We start from the raw sequence: 24014 nt of genomic DNA, 5'->3' as shown, positions 1-24014 counted from the left end.
ATGGATTTGTAAAACTTCTTCTAAGGTCTCTGATATAGACTACCACAGTGCTCTGGACTGAACAACTGTAACAAAGGATAACCCTGGATTACCATGATACTTTACTCACAGCTGTAGTTCTTTTGCTGCTGTTCTTTCATCTGGAGCACTGAACAAGGTACATCTGTAGAGGTTGCTACGGTTGCCTCTGAGCATAAGCACTGCAAGTATAGTTTAGGAATGCTACTGTAACCTCTGGCCCAAACATACCCAAAGCATTAGATCTACTTTGAACAGTGAAGAGAGACAGACAGACAGAGAGAACATAACGATCTACTTTGAACCCTAACCTGATACGTGTTCTGCTAATATGTACTGAAAAGTCAGAAATCTGCCTGAAAATAGCAGGTAATTGAGAGTACCCATTGGGAAAATTTCTTTGGGAAACATCAATGCTTTCTTTTAATCTGACCAGAGATAATTATAAGACCTTAAGTTAAAGACTTGACCTTGGGAAAAATAAAATAAAATCAATTCTTTTTGCATAAAAGCTTTCCAACAGGATACCTACTAGTAAGAAAACAAGAACTCTTGACTTAGGATTGAGATGTCCAAATAGGCTGGCCTTGTCTCACTCATTTCCAAGTCCATCTGTCTTCATTAAGATTAACTGACATCTTTCCCTTGGAAGATGAGCTTCAGGGTTCCAGGGGGTGTCTTGAAATGTTCTTCTCACTAGTTTGCCTTTCTTGCCACCATCATAGTTACTCTCAGCTACAACTGCTAACTCTTGTAGCATGGAACACTTCTTTCTGTGCATGGGAATTCAGGTGATGGAGAGAGGACTGAACTGGCCTCCCTTCATAGATAACTTTTGTATAGTCTTGATTTAGAGGAGTTGGACATAGTTTACTTTATGTATAATGAGCCCCTAGACCTGAGACTCAGCTACAGATGGATAGATTTATCTTAGGGATATTTACCATGCCACTGAGGGTATCACTATTGCATTTGTGTTGGTGAGGCCTGTAGAATTCCCTGAAAAATTTCTTAATCCTGGTCTTCATCACCTAGTTGCTTCCATACTCCATCCTGCAGGGTGTAGGAACATGCCTTTCTGCTTTGCTAAGGCGCAGGCACATGCATTGTAATTGTAGACGAAGCAGTAAGGACTTTTTAATTAAGTAATAGAAGGGGATGGAGCTCATTTACTCTACTTTACTATGTGGAATTTGGAAAACTTTAATCACAGCCACTGGAAAAATTTCTTTAGAAGACTGAGTAGCATTTCATAAATAAACAACAGGTCATTTTACTATTTCTTCATTTTACTGACAGGTAGCAATTCGGTAAAATATTCTTTGAAGTCAGAGCTGAAGTCATAGTTTAAGTGGTGTCAGAGAGCTTAATGTGTTGTCTTTTTCCCTTTTGTGGTTGTGTTGAATGTCTACAACAATTTTTCTAGATTGAAATGTTTCCCTCACTTCCTAGGAACCTCCTATTTGTGTTTATTTCTGCTCCATGCAATTATTAGTTCCCTAGTGTATCTGTATTTGTGGTCTGGTCCTTGGTTTGCATTTATTTACTAATCTGTTTTCTTTTCATTCTTACAGCCCTGCCAGCAGTAGTAGGTATGGTTCCTCCTGTAATGTGAGTCAAGGAAGTTCTCTACTGAGTGATCTAGACCAGTATCATGAACAAAATGATGACCGGCGGGAGAGGGACTCCATTCATTCTAGCCATAGCTATGGCAGCCTCTCCAAAGATGGCCAGGCTGTTTTGGGAGAACAAGAAAAAACCTTGGAGGTGACATGTGAATCAGAGAAGGGGAAAACAGGTGAATCCAAGGAGGTGAGAGAAGATACCACAACCCACCCTCTTCAAGATCTGGTGCTACATAAGGACCATGCCCTAGGACCCCAGGAGAGGTAGGTGATGGCTAGCTCACATGATACCTGTTATATCTCTTATTGAATACAAACACTTTCACTTGTTTCTTGCATCTAGGTAGGGTGGCAACCATGGTTAAGTTGGTTTTCCTTTGAGTTTTGATATAACCCCCAAAATATTTGAGAGACTTGTGTTACTGAGGTGCAGGTGCACTAGGACTTCTTGAATGTGTAACCTTGATCCTACAGATGCATTCTTTGAGTCTGAAAGTGGGCCTGAGCCCCACAGATCATTTAGTTACCATTGCTTAGGGTTCCTTGGCAGTATCCAACTCTATTCATATTTTATTTGTGAACATTGATATTTATTTCTGTTTTACCCTGTCTGAGGAAAAGAATTAAGGAAGAACTGGCAGATTTAATACATCTGCTTGTAATTAAAAAGTTATTGTACATGGTTTAGCAGTGTGTTTGGCATTTTGTATCCATAAGAAGAAAATTTTATAATGTATCTGTTGGCCAAGTGCAGTGTACACCTATAATTCAGTATTCTGGAGGCTGAAGCAAAGGGTCAGGAGCTTATGACCAACCTGAGCTACACAGCAAGACCTTGTCTAAATACAGTGTCAATAATAACTAAAAATAGTCCTTTTAAGAGTTATATAATAAAGTGTAGTATAGAGTTTGAGTGTTCTTTTTATACCCTGAACTAACCTGTTTAGAATAGCTGAAAGGTTTGGGCATATTAAGTCTCTCAGTTTTAGTATTGTTGCTATTTTTGGGGAAATAATTATTATGAGAAACTGCTGTATTCATTTTAGGCACTTGTTTGATTATCTGGCCTTTACACAGAAGATGCTAATAGCAGTGCCCAGACACTGTTAGATAGTTTCCCAAGGATTAAATCCTGTCCCTGCACCAAGTTGAAAACTCCTAGGGTAGAATGTTAAGAGGATGGATTAGGATGGATGGAGATAGAGACAGAGACCCACACTGGAGCACCGGACTGAGCTCCCAAGGTCCTAATGAGGAGCAGAAGGAGGGAGAACATGAACAAGGAAGTCAGGACCACGAGGGGTGCACCCACGCACTGAGACAGTGGGGCCGATCTATTGGGAGCTCACCAAGGCCAGCTGGACTGTGACTGAAAAAGCATGGGATAAAACCGGACTCTCTGAACATGGCGGACAATGAGAGCTGACGAGAGGCCAAGGACAATGGCACAGGGTTTTGATCCTACTTCATATTCTGGCTTTGTGGGTGCCTATACAGTTTGGATGTTCACCTTCCTAGACCTGGATGGAGGGGGGAGGACCTTGGACTTTCCACAGGGCAGGGAACCCTGACTGCTCTTGGGACTGGAGAGGGAGGAGAAGAGGAGTGGGGGGAGGGGGAGAGGGGCGGGAGGAGGGGGAGGGAAATGGGAGGCGGGGAGGAAACGGAAAAATTTTTTTCCAATAAAAAAAAAAGTATTCTGCAAAAAAAAAAAAAGAGGATGGCTTAGATTTTCAGACATCTAGATCTCATCACAGAGCTAAGAGACCAGGAAAGTTAATGCCAGGTGGCTGGATGAATCATGGATCTTCCTGAAGATTGTTATAAAGCTGCTTTCTCTCTTCCTCTATTTTTATTTTGCTTGTTTTTCTTTCTTTTTATAAGATAAGGTCTTATGTTATAGCCCACGCTGGTTACAGTCTCATAACTTAACCTCCTGCCTCTGCCTTCTGATTGCTTGAGATTATAGGCATATACTATAATGCTTAGATCCATTTTCAGATTTTAGTCATCTGTGCTTCAGATAATAATGAAGAGGCCTAGGAGACTTAGGTCTGGACCAGGCCTCCTTCTGGAGTCAATGGTCCACCAAAAGGTTGGGGTTTTTGGATCTTGAACCTGACATTACTATTGTCAGGGCTGAGCTCTTAGAAGAGGTGAAGTACTTGACATGAATACTTGTTCATCTCTTTTGTTGTCTCCTTTTAGGTCTTAGGTTTCTGATCTTTACACTTGGAGTTGACTCAGGGCCCTTGCCATTGCTTCTTGTTTCATCGCCTCTCAGCATCTATGAACTATTTCATGAACAAAGGAGAAGGAAGGGGGATGAAAAGAGTTGCCATTTTAGAGAGAAATTGTTTTCAAAATAGGAATTCAGAACTATGCTGCTGTTTTAGTTTTTTGAGACAGGGTTTCTCTGTAGCTTTGGAGCCTGTCCTGGAACTCGCTCTGTAGACCAGGCTAGCCTTGAACTCACATAGATCCGCCTGCTTCTGCCTCCTGAGTGCTGGGATTAAAGCCATGTGCCACCATCACCCATCTTAGAACTATGCTGTTTTATCACCTGAATCACAAGTCACATCTAGGCATGACCACAAAAATATTTTTTTTTAGATATTTGGCAGTCTTGCCTTGATTGTCACTTTGTTGTCTCTGCTATTTATAAGAAATATTCTTTTCTTTGTTACAAGTCTTCCCGAGGAGAATGCATCTTCACCATTTACCCAAGCCAGAGCACACTGGATCCGAGCAGTTACCAAGGTTCGACTCCAGCTGCAGGAGGTAGGAAATTTGTTCCAGTAATGGTTGGGACAGTTTTTTCCTTTGAGAAATTTGGAAGACATATGGTGCTGGAGAAGCTGTCAGTGATTAGTCATTTTCTTATGGTGTGCTTCTGGAATGCATGGCAATTAAGCTAGAGCCTTAAGAGATGGGAGGTGGCCTTGGCCTTTTCTAGGCTGTCTAATGAGAATCAAATAGGGATAGGAGGTGGGAGCTTGAGGGTAGGGCTAAATGCCTATTTTCTCTACTATCAACTCCTTTGTTTGATATTACACTAAGGAACAAGGCCTCTTCAGTAATTTGTTGTATTCTTCATTGGCCAGTTCAAGTACTACTGGATGGTTTTACCCAGGGTTGGAAATAGGGTACAGACATTTTTATGGGAAAATTTGGCCCTAATATAAGGCCTAAAACATGGACACTTTAAGATCTGCAATGAGGGGCCTGGAGACATGGCTTAGTGGGTACAGATACTTTCTGTGCAAGCATGAAGATCTGGATTTGGTTCTTGGCAACCATGTAAAAATCTGGGCATGGCTGCATGCATCTGGAACTCCAACACTGTGAGGGGAGGTGATAACAGCAGGATCATGGGGGCACCCTGGTCCCCATCCTATTTCCAGATCCTGTCAGAGACCCTGCCTTAGAATAAGGCAGAGATTGATAGTGCAGGACACCTAACTTCTTTTGCCTTCCATGCACCTTTATATATTTGACCACACACAAAAATACACATTGGAGTTGGGAGGGAGCAGGGGACATGGAAAGAGGGGAGAAAAGGCGATAGAGGAAGAAAACAAGCGTAGGTTCTATTACTGATCTAGTTAGGTTCTATTACTGTTATAAATACCATGACCACAAGCTACTTGGTGGGGAAAGAGTTTATCATGAAATAAAGACAGGGCAGGAACCTAAGGTAGGAACTGAAGCAGAAGCCGTGGAGAAACACTGCTTATTGCCTTGCTCTCCATGCCTTGCTCAGCTACTTTTCTTATGCAGCACAGAACCACTTGCCCAGGGGCATAGCACTCCTAGTGAGCTGGTCTTTTCATGGCAATTGTTAATTGAGAAAATACCCTACAGGTAAAGTGATGGAGGTATTTTCTCAATCAAGATCCCTCTCCTCCCAGATAGCTCTGTTTTCATCACATTGACATAAAATTCACCAGGACAAAAGATATTTTTTTTCACTTTTAGCATTAAAAGTTTCCTCTTCGCAAAACATGTTTTTTTTTTTCTTTTCTTTTTCGAGACAGGGTTTCTCTGGAGCCTGTCCTGGAACTAGCTCTTGTAGACCAGGCTGGTCTCGAACTCACAGAGATCCGCCTGCCTCTGCCTCCCAAGTACTGGGATTAAAGGCCACCTGCCCGGCGCAAAACATGTTCTTATCTGGGCATCAGAAGTTAGGCAGTCTACAAGCAGAAGTGTAGTTTTTAAATGACAGTAGCAGTCACTAGTGTAAAACTTGGCAGATATTAAAATCAGGCATGCTCACATGTGTGCACATACCCTTTAAAGACTAATGTAAATGTAAGGGAAGTTGTGAGACAGCCATGTTTTTGTATCTCTTTATCAAATGCTGCAGCTGTCACCATGTCACATTTGCTTCATTGTTTTCCCTCTATTATGACCAATCTTTCTCTCAATTTGAGAGAAAGTTTGTATCCTCCCCTGAAAATAAGGCCACTCTCCAGAATCACCACACTTGCACTACCCAAAGAAAACTTGCACCATCAAGAAAACACCAGCATCAGGACCCCATCAAATTTTCTAGCTGTCCCCCACAAGCTCTCTCTTTCCTTTCTGATCCAGAATCTAATGGCCGCTACACAGATTCACATGCATGTGCACATGCACACATGGTTTTGTGGGTTGTTTGTAAGGCAGGGTCTCTCTATGTAGCCTAGGCTAGCTTGGAGTTTACCATGTATTCTTGGTTTGTCTCAAACTTTCAATCTTTATGCCTAAACCTCTGGAAAATACTGGGATTGTATAATGTATTGTTATACTCAGTTTTAAAAAATATAACATTTAAATTTTTAAAAATTTTAATGATTTTGGTTCTTTGAATCAAGGTCTTGTTACACAGGTCAGGTTGGCCACGAATTTATGCTCTTCCTGCATCAGCCTTCTGTGTGTTGGGATTATAAGTGTGTACTACCATGCCTGTCTTAAAAATGTTTTTTATCGTTAATAAATATTCTTAGATGTCAGCTATTAATTTGTTATGCTTTTCACATTTTTAATTTACATGATGTAATATCTAATTGTATGTATGTATGTATATAATTTAGGTGAATAATGTGTCAGGGTAATAAAACACTGGTAATCTGTTGAACTGGACTGACTGATGTGAGGAAAACAAAAATTAAACCAACATTTATAGAGTCAGTGTCATAACGCTAAGTTTTTATTTTGAATGTTTTTAAAGTAAAAGTTCTGAAATTCTTACTATGAAGTAAAATCACCTTCACTGTGTGAAAAGAAAACTCAGAATGAGAATAAGAAGAATGCATTAATATGAGTTTAATTGGTTATAACATTAAGGAGATAATTGTTGAAAATATAAAACAAAAACAAAATCAAATTAAAAGCCATCCAAAAAGTAAAGCTTGTAATTGTCTGGAGAAAGACCATGATTTATCCTGAATTAAGAGCAATAACTGTTTAACTGAATGATGATTCTTAATGTAGAGACAGCTGTTCATTTGATTAGTAGTGGCCAAAGGGGGAAAGATAAGCTGAAGCTTAAAATGCGTTCCATTGATGCTTACAATGAGCTTTGTTGACAGAGTGGATGAGGTCATAAAACAGAATGAACACAGCACCAAGAATTTTTCTCCTGAATTATCAAAGTTCAACCTGTGTTGCCCCTTTACCTTCTGCTGAAGACACTTATTTTTATTAGTTTGTTATTTATCATGATAGTCTCTTTATGTAAACATAAAATCAAATATGAATATACATTCTACTTTCTGTTTCATATAAAAGGTTATGGTACAGACCTAAAGATCACAGTGTGAACCTGGGAGAGTGAGGGCCTGAAAATGAGGGAAACTAAAGTCTGATGCAAAAGCCAACTTTATTCAGAACATCAGACAATTTATACTCTGAAGGTTAAGAAGAATCACATGAGTAAAGTTCTCATGAGTTCAAGCTGTTTACAATCACAAGGATTAGCTGCATGTGACAAAAACATATTTTTCTATAGAGACATATAAACAAATATCAAAATCCAGTTATAATAAATAATCTAAAGTGAACTCACTCCCATCTGATATATCTGAAGGGGCGTGAAAGCACATTCCAAGAACAGTTTCATGTTTTTGAAGAAACTGAGGTCATGAGACTCTTGTTTTCTTGGCGATTTCTCATAGACACTCAGAATTCACCTTGCTTGACTAACTCCATTCTTGGACTGTGTTCCACCAGTATAATATACAGAGGGACAGCTTTTGCTTCTTCACTTGAAGACACTCTTATTTATCAGCGCTGAGAACTTTCAGTGCGTGACTCCACTGCAGGTATCAGTGCTCTGTTGCTGTCCTTTTGAGCAACAAACCATACGAAAAATGAGAATCCTTTTATGTTGATCATTTCATGTGTGTGTGTCTGCAATTTTAAAATATATTACCACATTGTTACTTATTCTTCAATAATTTACATGAACAACAGAGGTCTGCTTTAAGTTTTCTTTTATAATGTGGTCTGATGGAGCAGCCAGCATTGGGAACATTGCCAGTTAAATTACAAAGGGAAAGTAAAGTTGAGAATTAAATGAGAACGTAGCAAGTGACTCTGCAGGTCTGCTTCCATACAGAGATTAGACATGCCACTCTTGTTCACATTGGCCATGCTAGAAGCACTTCACCAGTCATCCCTAACTCAGTGAGCAGTCTGAGGACATTTGCTAAAGGTTTTACAGACCACCCCAAAGGGCCTGTGTCTTCCATAGGGCATACTGGCAACTTAGTCCCTACCAGTAATGCCAGAGGTGTTTTTCTTTTCTAACCCACAAATAGAGTAATTTGAAAAGTTTTGGGGTTTTGGTATTCTTTTAGGTGGTAGTATCTTAGTAGTTTAAATTTATGTTTCTTGCCAGTGAAGTTGAGCATTTTTCTTAAATAGAAAGGCTAATTATAAACCATTTTGTGTGACTAACTTATTCTTTCCTCATCGTTATTGAGTATTTTGTTTGTTTTATTATTAATCCTCTGGGCTTTTTGTGTTTTAGGGAAATTAAGTCTTTGTTACATGAGTTGCCAGTCTTTTCTCAGTATATCATTGTGAGGAAATGTAAAGAAATTTAAAGAACCATGTTTTTGTAATCCTGACAATAAAGAGAACAATATCTCTTTGCATTGTAAATTGTCCAGGAAATCCATGACTTTAGAAAGGAATATCAGGAAAGAAAAAAAAATGTACATACTTCATGTTCCACTTCATCTCCATGACACAATAAATTCCTTCTGGTCTAGCTCTACACAGTTCAAAGTGTGAGTCATGGGCTAACACAACTGTTGTTTTTAGTCTTGGATGAAGTAGGTACTAAAATTGGAAGTGTGCCTTCAGAGGCAATTTGAATTGCCATGACATCAGTCATATCAAGGCCCAGTCTCATTGAACAGGATATGACCCAAAAGTATCAGACGATGATATTGGAGATGAAAAACCAGGTCCTTAACAAAAAGTAGTTTGGAATACATTAGTTGGTACTCGTAAAACATGGGATAATTTATTTTCCCCAAATCCCTAGAGACTTGGTACTTGCTGTTTCTTGTGCCTGGAATTTTTTCTTAATTTGGCTTGCTAGATTATCATCTAGGTCTTTTAAGACCCAGCCAGATGTGAAGTGTTTGGAGAAAGTGAAAACCTACTTAGAATTGACACTCATAATGAGATAATGGGGTTATTATTTGCTGTTTTGCCTTTCTTTCATTCTTTTTTTTAAACAAGTATGTAAGTTCCTGGAATGTCAGGGATATATTTTTTTGTGTGTGTGATATTGCCTGGTATAGAATAAGGCAAACAAAGAATGTCTAGCAAATCATTTCTAGTTATTTAGCCAGCTGAAAATGCCCATCATTTTCCTAAATGACTCCATGTATAAATTGTTTTTCTGTTGTGATAAAAATACTGTAACCAAAGGCAATTTAAGGAAGAGTTTATTTGGGCTATGGTTTGGTTTCCAAAGCACTAGATAGATGTTGAGGAAGGCATTGTAGCAGGAGCCGGAAGCCGAAAGTCATATCAACCACGCACAGGAAACAGAGAGAGGGTACTGAAAGTGGGGCAAGTGATGTACTTCCTCCAGCAAGGCTCCCCTCCTAAAAGTTCTGTAACTTCCCCCAAACACACCATTTAAATATGAGCCTGTGGGGGACAAATCTGATTTAAACCACTAAAATGTGCTTCCTTATCTTCTAGTTCATCCTGTTTCCCAAGGTCGGCCACTAAAGTTAATAACAGCAAAATATTAACCATATCATATCAGTTGTTCTCTCCTTTGTGTTTCTTTTGTAAACACAAGTTTACTGACTTATTATAGTATTATATTATATATAAGATTATAGTATGATTATTTTTATTTTCTCAGTTTTTGTAAACTTTATTCTGGACGCCTTTAATCCCAGCACTTGGGAGGCAGAGGTAGGCGGATCTCTGTGAGTTCGAGACCAGCCTGGTCTACAAGAGCTAGTTCCAGGACAGGCTCCAAAACCACAGAGAAACCCTGTCTCGAAAAACCAAAAGAAAAAACTTTATTCTGGGTTAGCAAATGTTTTTGAAAAGCTTAATTAATACATTAATAATACCCCACAATATGACTATTCCTTAATAGTTGTTTGTACATTGTCATGAATAAGATTTTAGTAAATGTTGTCATAGAAATATAGTTTCATTTCTGTATATTTCTTTAACTTACCTTAAAATATTCTAGTAAGTGGCCATCTAAGGACTATTTTTTTGGAATTAATAAATTCCTAAATTTATTTTAGAAAATATTTTACAGTTTCTGCTTTGAGTGTCTAAATGTGCTGGACCAACTTTGAGTATTAACATTTTTGTCAGTTTGACCAAAGATTAGTAACTGACTTTTAAAATTTACATTTTTTTCTGTTGTTTGTGACTTGAGTATTCCCATAAGCTTAGAGTCATTTATACTGAGTTGTTATTACATTAAACAGATTTTAGGGCACTACCCAGAAAGTCAGCTACACTTATGCTATTCCTATAAAACTATCAGAGACTTAAGGGATTGATTATTCAGGGCCATACTTGTGTCCTCTGAGTACCTGCTCATCTGAACTTAATAACTGCTTGATGACATTGCTGGTGCTGACAAGGCAGTAATGTTGGTAGTGTGGGTGGGAATGGGCATGAATCTGTACCTTATTTGGTTTAGTTACAGAAGAATCTGAGGGAGGAGGTGAGACTTTTAGCTCTAGAAACAGAGACTGCGGTGGCAGCAGGTGGGTGGGTGTTCCAGGTGGAAGGGACAGTAAAGGAGAAGGCATGGAGGCAGGCCATAAGGAAGGCTTGACAGGAGCTCTTAGGCTGTTGAAAGCTGAGAAAGGCAAGCCTTGGTAATAAGACATTAAGGTGAACAAAGAGATCAGAAGGCCCACATTTGAATGGAACTGTCACAGGAGACACAAGGTTGTCCAAAGTCAGCCTATGAGATGAATCGGCAATTTCTTGGGGCAGTCCCTAAAACAAAAACCAAATTGATTGTCTACTGCAAAGTTCTGGTTCCACTTGTAACTTCCTCCAAGCAAAGAAGCTTCCTTCTTGTTTTATAATTGAAGCTCTAAAAAGTGGACCTTTAGGGAGACAATGATAAGCCTCAGAGAGAAGTGGGCCTTTGGGGACCTTCCTCTTAGACTAAGCAGCACTAGGAAAACATTTTGTAACCTGATACTCCAGGGTTTCATTTGATTATGACTGCCCATCTTAACTTACATTATCTCAATCTTTGCCCTTTGATCAAGATCACTAGTTTCCTTTCCCTTTCGGATCACTGAAAGATCATAAGCCTTAGTGGTTGAGAGCACTGAATCCAGAAGACCTGAATTGGATTCCTAGCACCCGTATGGCAGCTTACAATTCTGGGGCACTGCATTTACATAGCATATATACACACAAGCAAAACATCCATACACATAAAATAAAAAATAAAATTGTTAACAATTGTTTTAAGTAACTAACAAATGTAACAGGATATGAGGCTGAAGATCTGGCTTGGGGGTTCAGAGCACTGACTGTTTTTCTAGAGGACCCAGATTCAACTCCTAGCACCCATATGTCATCTTACAACTGTCTGTAACTCCAGTTCCAGCAGACTGATGCCCTCCATAGCCTTTGTAGTGCTCTAGGCACATACATGGTGCACATACATATATGCAGACAAAGTAAACCATACCCATAAAATAATAAAGTATTTAGAAACTTAAAAAATAAAAGAATAAAAGTATTCAAAATGATGTATATAATATAAAGGTTTCCTCTTATTCCAGCTCCCAGGTCTCCCACTTCTTCCCCCATTACATTGCTACCCTGTTTTATGAGTCTCCAGAGATAATGTGAACCTTTACAGATGCAAGCTTGTATATGTATTGCATATTCTCCTTTGCCTTGCTGTAGTTACTGCTATATTTGTGTATTTTTCCTTATTAGTGTGCATAAAGCTACTGCTCTATTAAGGCTATTAAAAGTGGCTTTTCCTCTGGCACAGAGTTACTGATTTTTTTATGTAGGTATTTACTTTGTGAATTATAATTTGCATACTTTTTCTCCTATGGATGAACATTTGAGTTGTTTCTAATACTATAATGCAAAGTTCTGCCAATGGGTCTAAATACTTGAAGACCTCTTTTGACCACAGGTTTCAGTCTCTGTTCCTCATAAGCTCTTATCCAGAACAGGCCTGCTACTACTTCATAAACCAGAAAAACTCCCCTAGACAAGAACTTTTGCTGCTTCTCTGAATACTGTGAGACTGCCTTTGCTCCCCCTGCCCTTTGACAAACTGAGTTGTCCTTACCTGATAGGAGAGACCAAACCTAATTTTTTTAGCATCTAACCTTGACTAAAACCTGGCTATTCTGTCATATCCTCTGTAGTGAAGACCATGCCTTCTTGTTTGTTTCATGTTTCTCCACAGGAGTAAAGCTTAGTTTCCTTTGGCTTCTTCTGCCACTTCTAAACCATTAACATGCCCTATTCTTACTTTCCTAATTGCAATTAGGTTGCAACTTTCTCATAACCCTTTGTTCACTGGAAACTCTAGTACCTATATCATAGTTTGCATTTTACTGTCAATTACTGTCATAATAATTACCATAATAGCCACATTGAATATTATGTCTCAGGCATTGTTAGGTCAGTGATCATCTCATGATAGTTCTATAATTTATTTAGGATTACATTATTAGCACCACTGAATAGAATAAGTAACTGAATGCCTCGTTGACTTTGTGGTGTGTGTATGAGGGGTGTTTATGTGCATGTGCATATGGGGTTCAGAAGTTGACACTGGATGTCTTTATCTTTCTTTACCTTATATTATTTATTTACTTTTGAGACAAGGTCTCACTGTGTAGCTCTAGCTGGCCCAGAACTTGCTATGTAGACCAGGCTGGTCTTAAGCTCTTAGAGAGATTCACCTACCTCTGCCTCCCAAGTGCTGGCATTAAGGGCGTGTGCCACTATGCACTGCTCCATCTTATTTTTAAAAAATTATAGAGCATTATATGTTTGTGTGTGTGTGTTTTCATGTGTGTGCATGTGCATGCATGTCCGTGTGTTCATGAACAGTGTGTGGCATACATCTAGAGATAAGAGAACCTTGTAGTAATCAATTCTTTCCTTCCATCATGTGGGTTTTGGAGGTTAAACTCAGGTCTGGTGGCAAACACTTTTACCAGCTGATCCATCATATTGCCTCTTCCTCACCTTAATTTTTGAGACAGTGTTGCCCACTGAATCTAGAGTTCCATTGCTTTTGCTAGACTGGCTGTCCAGTGAATCCAAAAGATCCAATTATCTCTGCCCTACAACACTGAAGTTACAGTTGTACATGTCCACACTTGGCTTTCATGTTGGTGTTGGGGATCCTAACTCCTGTCTTCATGCTTCTGCTACAAGTGCTTTGTCCACTGAGCTATGTCTCAAGTCCAGGAACTCAATGTTTTGTAAGGTGGCACCAGGGTCACCCAGTTAATAAGCATAGACCTGAGATTTTAGTCCAGATATGATTTAACTTGGAAGCTTCCCTGTCTTTTAAACATCATTTTCCAAAGTGTGTTCCATATGATTGCAGTCTAGAGTTGTTAATAGCTGTCAGGTGACATAAGTTCTATGGCCAAAGAAATTTTAGAAACACTGAGTTCATTAGAATGTAACACTGAACAGATTGCTCTTGGGAGGCAGAGTTGAACCCATTCTTCACAGAATTTGGATACACTTAGCCCTAAGACTCTTTAAACAGAGACTCTCATAATGTACAGCAATTTTGCTCAATACTTGGTAATGAAACCTTATTTTTCAGAAGTGTTTAATTGAACTTATTTTTCAAGGAAAATTTCAAGGAACATTTATAATTGCACCTCTCAAGGTTATCAGTGAGCTCCCAGCTAAACACAAAGGCAAATGCTGTCCTGTCTTTATCTTACTGCACCCTGTCTGCTGTATTTGATACTCTGAGCACATGCTTCTCCTTGACTGGTTTCTCTTTATCTGGTTTCTCTTTTCACACCTTAAATGCTAGTCTTTCTGGGACTCTGTACTCGATCTTTTTTTTTTTCATATAGCAGTATTCATCCATCCTATGAAACCCCATTTATTATGCCAAGAGCCATATATATATTCTTCCTTTCATGTATCTATAGCCCATATTTCTCTCCTGAACTCCATGTCGTATTTCCAACTACTTTTTAGACAGTCACTAGTCATATCAGCACCCTAGATTCAGCACTTCCTAATGGAGATGTCACTTCTTACTCAACAACCTATTTTACATGTTAGTTTTGATTCCCATGCTCCCCAAATCAATTTTGAACCCATAAGATAAGGCTGGGTTCTTGATAAGTAAGAGAAAGCAAAGCCATTCTTCCTATGAATGGAAGAATTAGAAGCAGGAATTTCACTTATTTCCAAAACAAGAGGAGGACACAACATCCTTGTACAAGATGCCTTGTACACCAGAGAGGGGCTTGTATATGCTTTATGCAGCAGCAATATCATAGCCAGTGATTTTTATCTGAGGTATGACTATTGCTAATTGAAAAATTTCCCCAGCAGAGACTGCTTTTGATGCAGTTAAGGAAAAAGTATAGAGTAGGAAGGATAGTTTTCCTAAACTCTGGGATGTAAATAGAGACTGCTAGTTTATTTCCTGACCATCCAAACCCAAATAATCACAGAGAAAGTATATTAATTACATCATTCTTTGACCTATTAGCTCAGGCTCTTATTAACTAACTCATAAATTAACCCATTTTTATTAATCTATGTATCACCACGAGGCTATGGCCTACTGATAAGGTTCCGGTGGTGTCTTTCTCCTTCAGCAACTATACAGTGTCTCCTTGACTTCACCTACTCTCTCTCTTTATCTCTTCTAGCCTGGTTATAGTCTGCCCTGCCATAGGCCAAAGCAGCTTTATTCATTAACCAATAAGAGCAACACATATACAGAAGGACATCCCACATCACTGGGAATTATGAAGAATAAAGTCACTAAAATGAGATCATAGGCCGGGCGGTGCCTTTAATCCCAGCACTCGGGAGGCAGAGGCAGGTGGATCTCTGTGAGTTCGAGGTTAGCATGGCCTACAAGACCTAGTTCCAGGACAGGAACCAAAAAGTTACGGAGAAACCCTGTCTTGAAAAACCAAAGAGAGAGAGAGAGAGAGAGAGATCATACTTATATTTTCCCAGCCATTTTGGCCAAACAATTTAAACACACACACACACACACACACACACAATCTTCATGAAAGCAAAGAGTTGAGGTAATGGAAGTTAAGATGGGTAGCCATGGTCAGAGAAAATTCTGAAGTATCAGATTATAAAAAGTGTTTTCCTAGCCAGGCATGGTGGCACACACCTTTAGTCTCAGCACTAAAGAGGCATAGAATGTGAATCTCTGAATTTAAGGCCAGGCTAGTCTACAAAGGGAGTTCCAGAACAGTCAGGGGTATTACATAGAGAAACCCTGTCTTGAAAAATAAAAAGTGTTTCCTAGTGCTACTATGTTTAAGAAGTAGGGTTACCCCAGTTTTAAATCTGATGCCCTTTTCTGTCTTCTGTGAACATTTCATGCATGTGGTGTACATACATACATTTTGGAAAAGAACCCATACATGTAAAATCAATGTTTTAAAGAACAGAAGTAGGAGCCAGGCAGTGGTGGCAATTGTCTTTAATCCCAGCACTTGGGATGTTGAGGCAAGGTATAGTTCAAGGTGAGTTCAAGGCCAGCCTGGTCTACAGCACTAGTTCTAGGACAGCCAGAGCTACACAGAGAAACCCTGTCTCAAAAAACCAAAAAAAAAAAAAAAAAAAAAAAAGGGACTAGGGTATAGCTCAGCACTAGAACACTTACCTGTCAAGGCCTTGAGTTCAATTCCCAGCACCACATACAGGTACTAAATAAAGATATATGTTGTAGGAGCAGCGGGCTATGTTCCTGTCACCCAGCTCCCGGCCGCCTGGCTAGCTTATACCCTGAAATAACAACACACAAACTGTATTCTTTTAAACACTGCTTGGCCCATTAGCTCTAGCCCTTACTGGCTAATTCTCATATCCTGATCAACCCATCTCTAATAATCTGTGTAGCACCAGTCTTACCGGGAAAGATTCAGCATGTCTGACCTGGCGGCTTGCTTCATTGCGTTTGCCCCAGAGAGGAGAGGAAATGGCATCTGAGCTCACTTCCTCTTCCTCCCAGCATTCTGTTCTGTTTACTCCACCCAACTTATGAGGCCAAGCAGTTTCTTTATTAATTAACCAATGACCTTCCTCCATCAGATATACCTATTGCAAAGAAAGAAAAAAAGAAAGATATCACATAGATTTATTTGTGAAGTACTTCTCATTAAACAAACAAAACAAGGACTAGGAGTGAGCTATGCTATCTGTGTAGTGATTACCTCTGGGGAACAGAACTGGCAATAATTAGATATGAGTACAAGAAACCTTTGGAGTTTTGTGGGTACTATTTCTTAATCTGGATTCTTTGCCAAGGTGAACATGCACTTTTGACTTGTCTATTTTTATACAAATATTCAGTTCAGTGAAGAACTTTTTTTTTTCTTTTTTCTTTCTTTTCTTTATTTTATTTTATTTTTTTTTTTTTTGTTTTTCGAGACAGGGTTTCTCTGTAGCTTTGAAGCCTGTCCTGGAACTCCCTTTGTAGACCAGGCTGGCCTCGAAGTCACAGAGATCCGCCTGCCTCTGCCTCCCGAGTGCTGGGATTAAAGGCGTGCGCCACCACCGCCCGGCCTAATGAAGAACTTTTTAAAAAACTTAAGTGTGCTGGGCAGTGGTGGTACATGCCTTTAATCTCAGCACTCAAATCTCTGTAAGTTCAAGGCCAGCCTGTCCACCGAGCGAGTCTCAGGACAGCCAGGGTTATTACACAGGGAAACCCCGTCTTAGGGGGGAAAAGGCTAAGTGAAAATTAGCATTGAGATACAAAATAGAGTCTATCTTTATATTCTGATGTAAACATCAAACTAACAGATATCAGTAGATGGGTAAGTAAAATTTTTCCTCAGAATCTTTTTTCATTGCATTTCAGTGTCAACTTTATAGCCTGGCATCCGCGACCACCATGACTTGATTCAACATCCTTTTTCGGCTATATGGATAGAATAGCTTAGGCCTTGGATTCCCCTAGACCCATAGTTTAAACAGCTTTATCACTTCCTTCTTATGTAACTTTTGACTTAGACAAGTCACTCAGCCTTTTAGAAACTTAGTTTTCTTCCCCTTTGAAAGAATATCATACCTGCTGACTAATTGCATATGGAATAAAACCTAGCATATTATTAACACCAAATAAATGTTAAGTTTTATTTTCTTTTTAACAACATGACTTTTTTCTTCTGTTAATCCCATTTTCTACCTTGAGTGCCTATTCTCTCAAATTTCCATAGTCAAATAATAGCCACACTTAAAAATTACTCCTAGAAATTCTAAGAATTATTTCCCCCTTAAATTCTTTTTTTCTTTTCACTCTTCTCTTCTCCTTTTTTTCTAGACAGGGTTTCTCTTCACTGTTCTGGATCTCACTCTGTAGACTAGGCTGGCCTAGAACTCATAGGGATCCACCTACCTCTGCCTCCGAATGCTGGAATTAAAGGCAAGTGCTGCCAACACATGGCTAAATTCATTTATATTTTAACTGCTTCTTGTGATACATTTTAGTCTCTCACTATAGTGTTTAGGAGTTGCCGAAGGCTGCCTTCTCATTGAAGACCCAAAGAGCATCGGCATTCTTTCTAAGCAGGCTGTTGTAAGAGGCAGAGCCCACTCAGTTCAGTAAACTGGTGCATGAAAAGGCAGGCTGAAAAAGCTATTTTGGCCGTTTGACATTCATTTTTGTACCAAGAAAAGTTCAGATGTCTAGTCAAGCATGTGGAGTGAGGGTGTCAAGTTGTAGACTGTTTGACCCATCTTTTGCATTGGTCTTCTGTTAAAAAGGCCTGTTTCAAAAATAACTTTTCTTGTGCACTTGGGATTTACAAAGTGATGCTCATGTGATACGTATAGTGAGTGTGTGATGGTCATTATAACGAAGCAGGTTAACACATAGAACAGAGCATCACATATTATGAGCATTCGATAAACATCTGTTATTGACATGGTCTTTTTTGTAACAAGAGAAGCTAAAATGTATATATTCAACAAAAATCTTTAACACAATTTTATTTACTGTATTCCCTCATTTTATACATTAAATTTCTAGACCTATTTGTCATATATATATATATATATATATATATATATATACTATTTTATCTTATTTTTGTAACTTTTATTACATTTTAAAAGTGTATTTAGTATGTGTGGTCATTCATGTATGTGCCTGTATGTATGTGTGCGGGCCAGAGAACAACTTGCATAGGTTCTGTCTTGTCATGTAGATCTTGAAGATCAACTTCAGGTCATTAGGCTTGGCAACAAGTGTCCTTACCCATGGAGTGGTTTAACTAGCCATATGTTATTTTATATTTTTTGGTCTATATTTCCTCATTTTTCCCACCCATCACTATTTCCCCTATCTCTATTTTTGTTTATCTTTATTATGTTGCTGAATATTTCTTTTAACTGTCTCTTCTGTTTTCCAGGTATTTCTGTGTTCAGGAATATTTTTAAATTTTGAGATTATAATAGAGTTATATTATTTCCCTTTTCCTTCCTCCCTCCAGACCCTCCCATATATCCCTCCTTACTCTCTTTCAAATTAATGGTCTCTTTTTTTTCATTAATTATTGTTACACACACGCATATGGGAGTGCGCACATGCACGCTCAGCTACTTAAACACAACCTGCTCGAACTCTATACTGTTACTTGTATGTATATATTTTCAGGTCTGACCATTTGGTGTTGGATAACCAATTGGTGTGCTCTTCCCTGAGAAAGACTGTTTCTCCTGCTCTAAATATTCCTTAGTGTCCTGTAGGTTTTTTTGGTAGGGTTGAAGCCTCCTGGACTTTCCCCTGGCCCCCTTAAAGGTCACATGTTTATTGTTAATTGTCCTAGTTCAGCTCCTTCTTACTGGAGAGAGAAGTCATGTTAAGACAGTCATGTTCGTGAGAGTTTATGGATATAGCTTCTAATATTTTTTGAAGACACAGTCTCACGGGAAAATTCCTGTCCTTCTGGCTTTTACAATCTTGCCCTCTCTGCTGTGATCCCTAATCTTTAGGGGTGTGAGTTGTACTGTAGTTGTAGTGGTTGGAACTGGGCTGTACAACTGTATTTTGATTGGTTGTGGTTTTCTTTATTTGTCTCTGTTTCCAAAAGGAAGTGTGTTTAAGTCTTAAATTTTGTTTATCCCATCATGTATGCTTATATGAATGCTTATACATGTATATACAAACACTACATTTTTATTCATCTATTAATAGATGCAAGTCTCTGGCTTATCAAGCTAAGAAGTCAGTCATGACCATAAATAATTTATTGCAAAAGTAATGCTTGTAGTGAAAATAGTTAGCCTTGGGCTGTAAAGTAGCAAATAAGCCTGCTGAGTTAGGCGGTTAGAAAAGTCCTATCAGAGGAACTCCTAGAGAATATTAAACTAGCAGTTATTTTTTTAAGTACCAGAAAAATAAAAATAAGATGAGCTTAGAGAGATGAAATCAAGGGTAAACCTGCATCCTGTGTGTATATTTGTCATAATGGAGATCCATAGCTTCTTACATGTGCCACTAACCATCAGTTTTAAAAGTGGATACATCTTTTGGGGTGATGGTGGCACATATCTTTAATCGCAGCATTGGGAAGCAGGTGGACCTCTGTGAGTTCAAAGCCAACCTGATCTATAGCGAAAGTTTCAGGACAGCTAGGGTTAAACAGAGAAACCTTGTCTCAAAACAAAACAAAACAAAACAAAACAAAAAGCAAACAAACAAGAAAGAAACATTCTAAAGTCCAGCTATAGTTTAAACAATAATAGAACTGTTGATAGTACAATTATTAGTGTTGCTGCTGCTGCTGCTGCTACTGCTAATACTACTGTTTGCAGTGCGGGGGTTAAACCTAGAACCTCTCACATGCTAAGCAAATGCTCTACCACTGAGCTATATCCCCACCCTTTTCTGTCTCTCTGCCCTTTTTCTCCTCCTCCTCTTCCTCCTCCTCCTCCTCCTCATCTTCCTCCTCCTCCTCTTCCTTCTCCTTCTCCTTATCATTATTACCCCTACCCCTTCTTTTTCCCCTTCTCGTTCCTTTCTTTTTCCTTTTCAAAAGGTTCTCATTCCCAGTTTGTCTGGGAACCCGCTGAATAGACTGAGCCAACTTCAAACTTACAACAACCCTCCTGCCTCAGCCTCCCAAATGCTGGGATCATATGCCACCACATGCAGCTAGGGGATGGAGAGGTGAATCCATGGCTAAGAGCACGTGTTGCTCTTGCAGCAGACCCAGGTTTGACTCTCACTACCTACATGGTGACTTACAACCCTCTGTAACTCCAGTGCCAAGGGATCAACACCCTCTTCTGATCTCTGTGGGTTCCAGGCAAGCATGTGGTACTTATACATATACAGGCAAAACACTTATACGTTTTTTTTTTTTTTTGTTGTTGTTGTTGTTTTTTTTTTTTTTTTAATTTGGGGAAAAAGGTAACTTCTTGAAGTCAAAGGAAAAAGACATGTTATTTCTTAGTTTTTTCAGCTTCTACATCCTGTGGTTGGATGTCATCTTCAGGTATTATAAGAAAATGTATTTATTCAGCACACACCTAAGGACACTTGCGCATAAATAGGTAAAGATGACAAGTTGGGAAGGGCGTTCCAGATGAGAACGAGCATCCTGAAGCAGTTCTTGACAGGTGAAATAGAAACTGTGCATTGATTTCCCCCGAAGGCACTCTTCCTTCTTGGCATCTGTGCTATGTTTTCCTTCAAGTTGTTTCTTATTTTTGACAGTTCAGTTTTTGTTTCCTTCACACCGTTTGCTATCCTCTGCTTGTCTCTTAAGCCTCAATGATTCCCAGACTCTGTTTCTCCATCTTCCTCTCCTCTAGATAATCTAATTTGTGTACTTTCCTGTGACTGATGAATCCCAGTTGCAGTCTCAGTTGTTTTTCATGAGTTCCAGACCTACAGCTCCAATTGCCTGTGGATATTGTCACCTGTATGCTCAGAGGTACCTAATAATATTCGACCTGTACTCATCTTTTCTTTATCCGCCATGTCCTCTTCTATAATTTTTTTTCAGTAAATGATGCTATCAGTCTCCCAAGCACAGCGTTTTCCTTCTCCCTCACAATAAGATACGGATATAACAATTGCTTTGTTAGAACATCTCATTTTGTGAACTGCCTTAGACCAAAGATAATGACACCTTTTCACCATGCCTTGTTTAATATCTAGGTAGTTGATTGGTATCCATCTATTATATTTTGTTCTTGTTTCATTTCTGTTATTGTTATTTTTTAAAAAAAAAACTAGCAAAAAGCCACTCAGGGGAGAGAAGGTTTATTTTACCTCATAGTTCCAGTTTACAGCCTATTATTGAAGGGAAATTACATTTGCAGCAGCTTGAGACAGCTGGTCACACATCCACAGTCAAGAGCAGAGAGAAACAAGTACATTTATGTTCACGTGTTTGTTCTCAGTTGGATTGTTCCACTCTTTACAGGTCAGTATCCCCTGCATTGTAAGGGTGCTGCTAAAGTAGACTGGGTCTTCCCACATCAGTTAACTCAATTAAATGATGTCCAGTAGTCACCAATGTGGTCAATTTCTCATTAAGACTCTCTTCTCAGGTGATTCTAGATTGTGTCAAAGTAACAATGAAAGCTAAATATCACACTCTGTCTGTGTGTGTGTGTGTGTGTAATCAATAGTTCTGGAAGATTCTGTTTAGTTTATACTAAGTCTGTCATAGGAGCAAGCCCTTTACCAATGGAGCCTATATTTTCCATTTTTATAAGAATACTGTCAGATTAGAGCCAACTTTGATGAACTGATTGATGGCCTTGGTGACCTTTTTAAAGACTATATCTCCAAATAAAATCACATTATGAGGTAGTAGGATTTAGAATTTCAAAGTATAAATTGGGAGGGTCAGGTCACAATTTGTTGTAGCCTAGCCTTTCAGAACCACTTACCATGAACAATGTAATTTATTTATTTATTTATTTATTTATTTTTTATTCTTTTTTAATTAAAATTTCCACCTTCTCCCCGTTTCCCATTTCCCTCCCCTCCTCCCAAATATTGTCCCCTCCTCCCAGTCCCCTCCCCCATCCCCACTCCTCTTCTCCTCCCCCCACACCATTCCCCCTTCCTCTCGATACTGAAGAGCAGTCCAAATTCTCTGCCCTGTTCTATCCTTCCTGGACATAGATAGAACAATGTAATTTATACACAACAAAAGTGCCTTTCAGTTCTGAAAGCTGAGATGTTCAAGATCAAAGCACTAGAAGGCTCTGTGTACACACACACATACATATACACATGCACATACACACAGTGAGAGAGAGACAGACAGACACACGCACACACACAAACACGGGGGGGGGCTATAGTTCAGGAACTATATTTTTTTTAGTCTTGTAGTGGTTTGAATGAAAATGGCCCCCAAAGGCTCATAGGGAGTGGCACTGTTATGAGGTGTGTCCTTGTTGGAGAAAGTTTGTCACTGGGGGTGGTCTTTGGGGTTTCTGAAGCCCATACCAGGCTCTTCTTGCTGTGTGCTGATCCTACCTCTCCAGCACCATGTCTGCCTATGTGCCTCGATGTTTCCCACTATGACAATGAACAAAACCATTAAATTGTAAGCCAGTCCCAATGAAATATTTTCCTTTCTAAGAGTTGCTGTGGTGATGGTGTCTTTTTACAGCAATAAAACCCTAGCTAAGACTAGTCTGGACACTGTGACTTTTGATCAGGGTTGTGTGAAAGCATAAGTGTGTATACTACTTTAAGAGCCTTTAAACAGTGACAAAGGACTCTTCAAAACCCTTTCAGTCATTTGCTTCTGAAATGGACATAGCCCACAGCCTTTGACAGTACAGGCAGAAAACTTAACTCCTTAGTTGGGCAGTCCTGAGCATTTTGTTTATTGTCTCTTTATGCTCAAGATTCTAATTGGACATGGTGCTTGACCTGGTTGTAGAACTGAGGCTTGTCAGCAGTTTGTGACTCCTGAGGCCTGCCTTGCAGCTTGTCAGGTCACATTTGGGCTGTGTGGCAGCTCTGTCTTAGCACATCAGTAAACTCAGCAAGACCCTGCCAGGTTCATCATTCCCTTAGGGCAGCATGTTCCTGGGGGAATAAAGATGAACACCTCCTATTGCCAATCATTCTCTGCTTGTATATAGTTGCTAAATAGTTTGAGGAGAGCATAATTCTATAAGGAGGAAAAAAAAAGACTTTTCTCAGGCACCAGAACAAACGATTTTCCCCACGCACAAAAGAAATCCCAGCTGTGTGACCACATGTCAGCCTCTTCGTGATACTTCTGGGTTTTCTTAGTGGTAGAGAAGGAAAATAGTCACAAGCTGACTCCTATGTAAAACAGAACTGAGTTTCTCCTTCCTTTGTCTCCATATTTATGACTGCCATCATGGCACCTGCTGGTTCCGACCCAGCCAGTCTCTGGCAGTGACTCCTGGAAAGGGAGGCCAGGTTTGGAGTAGGCATGTTCTTTGCTTCCAAACTAGTTGTGTCTGATCTTAGGGATCAATAGACTGGTTACTTGAGGGAGAGAATTATGACTCTGGAGGCCCTCCTGAATGACCCTGTGGTACTACCCAATGACTTCAGTTGAAGAGGGTTTTGTGCACCAGGTGGCCTCCTGACTACTCCATTCATTCAGCTCCCCATTAGAGCTCCTGCCGCTC

The 24014-nt window shown here is 39.4% G+C and overlaps 1 protein-coding gene and 1 non-coding gene across 4 annotated transcripts in view; both read left to right on the top strand.

The window, feature by feature from the left end:
- Unc13b (unc-13 homolog B) overlaps positions 1-24014 on the top strand; it is a 193328-nt gene that overhangs the window by 110862 nt on the left and 58452 nt on the right. For all 3 annotated transcript variants that reach the window (XM_057790263.1, XM_057790262.1, XM_057790261.1), the window contains 2 exons: positions 1593-1907; positions 4334-4424. In XM_057790263.1, coding sequence (XP_057646246.1) covers positions 1593-1907; positions 4334-4424 — 406 coding nt within the window. The remainder of the gene's footprint in view (positions 1-1592; positions 1908-4333; positions 4425-24014) is intronic.
- Positions 14643-14783, top strand: LOC130888296 (U4 spliceosomal RNA). Its single transcript, XR_009058433.1, has one exon. It is a non-coding gene; the product is annotated as a U4 spliceosomal RNA (small nuclear RNA).

The sequence above is a fragment of the Chionomys nivalis genome, chromosome 16 (assembly GCF_950005125.1).
Source record: "Chionomys nivalis chromosome 16, mChiNiv1.1, whole genome shotgun sequence".
Taxonomy (NCBI): Eukaryota; Metazoa; Chordata; class Mammalia; order Rodentia; family Cricetidae; genus Chionomys; species Chionomys nivalis.
Note: the sequence above shows the minus strand (reverse complement) of the source record. Positions and strands in the feature narration are given on the sequence as shown.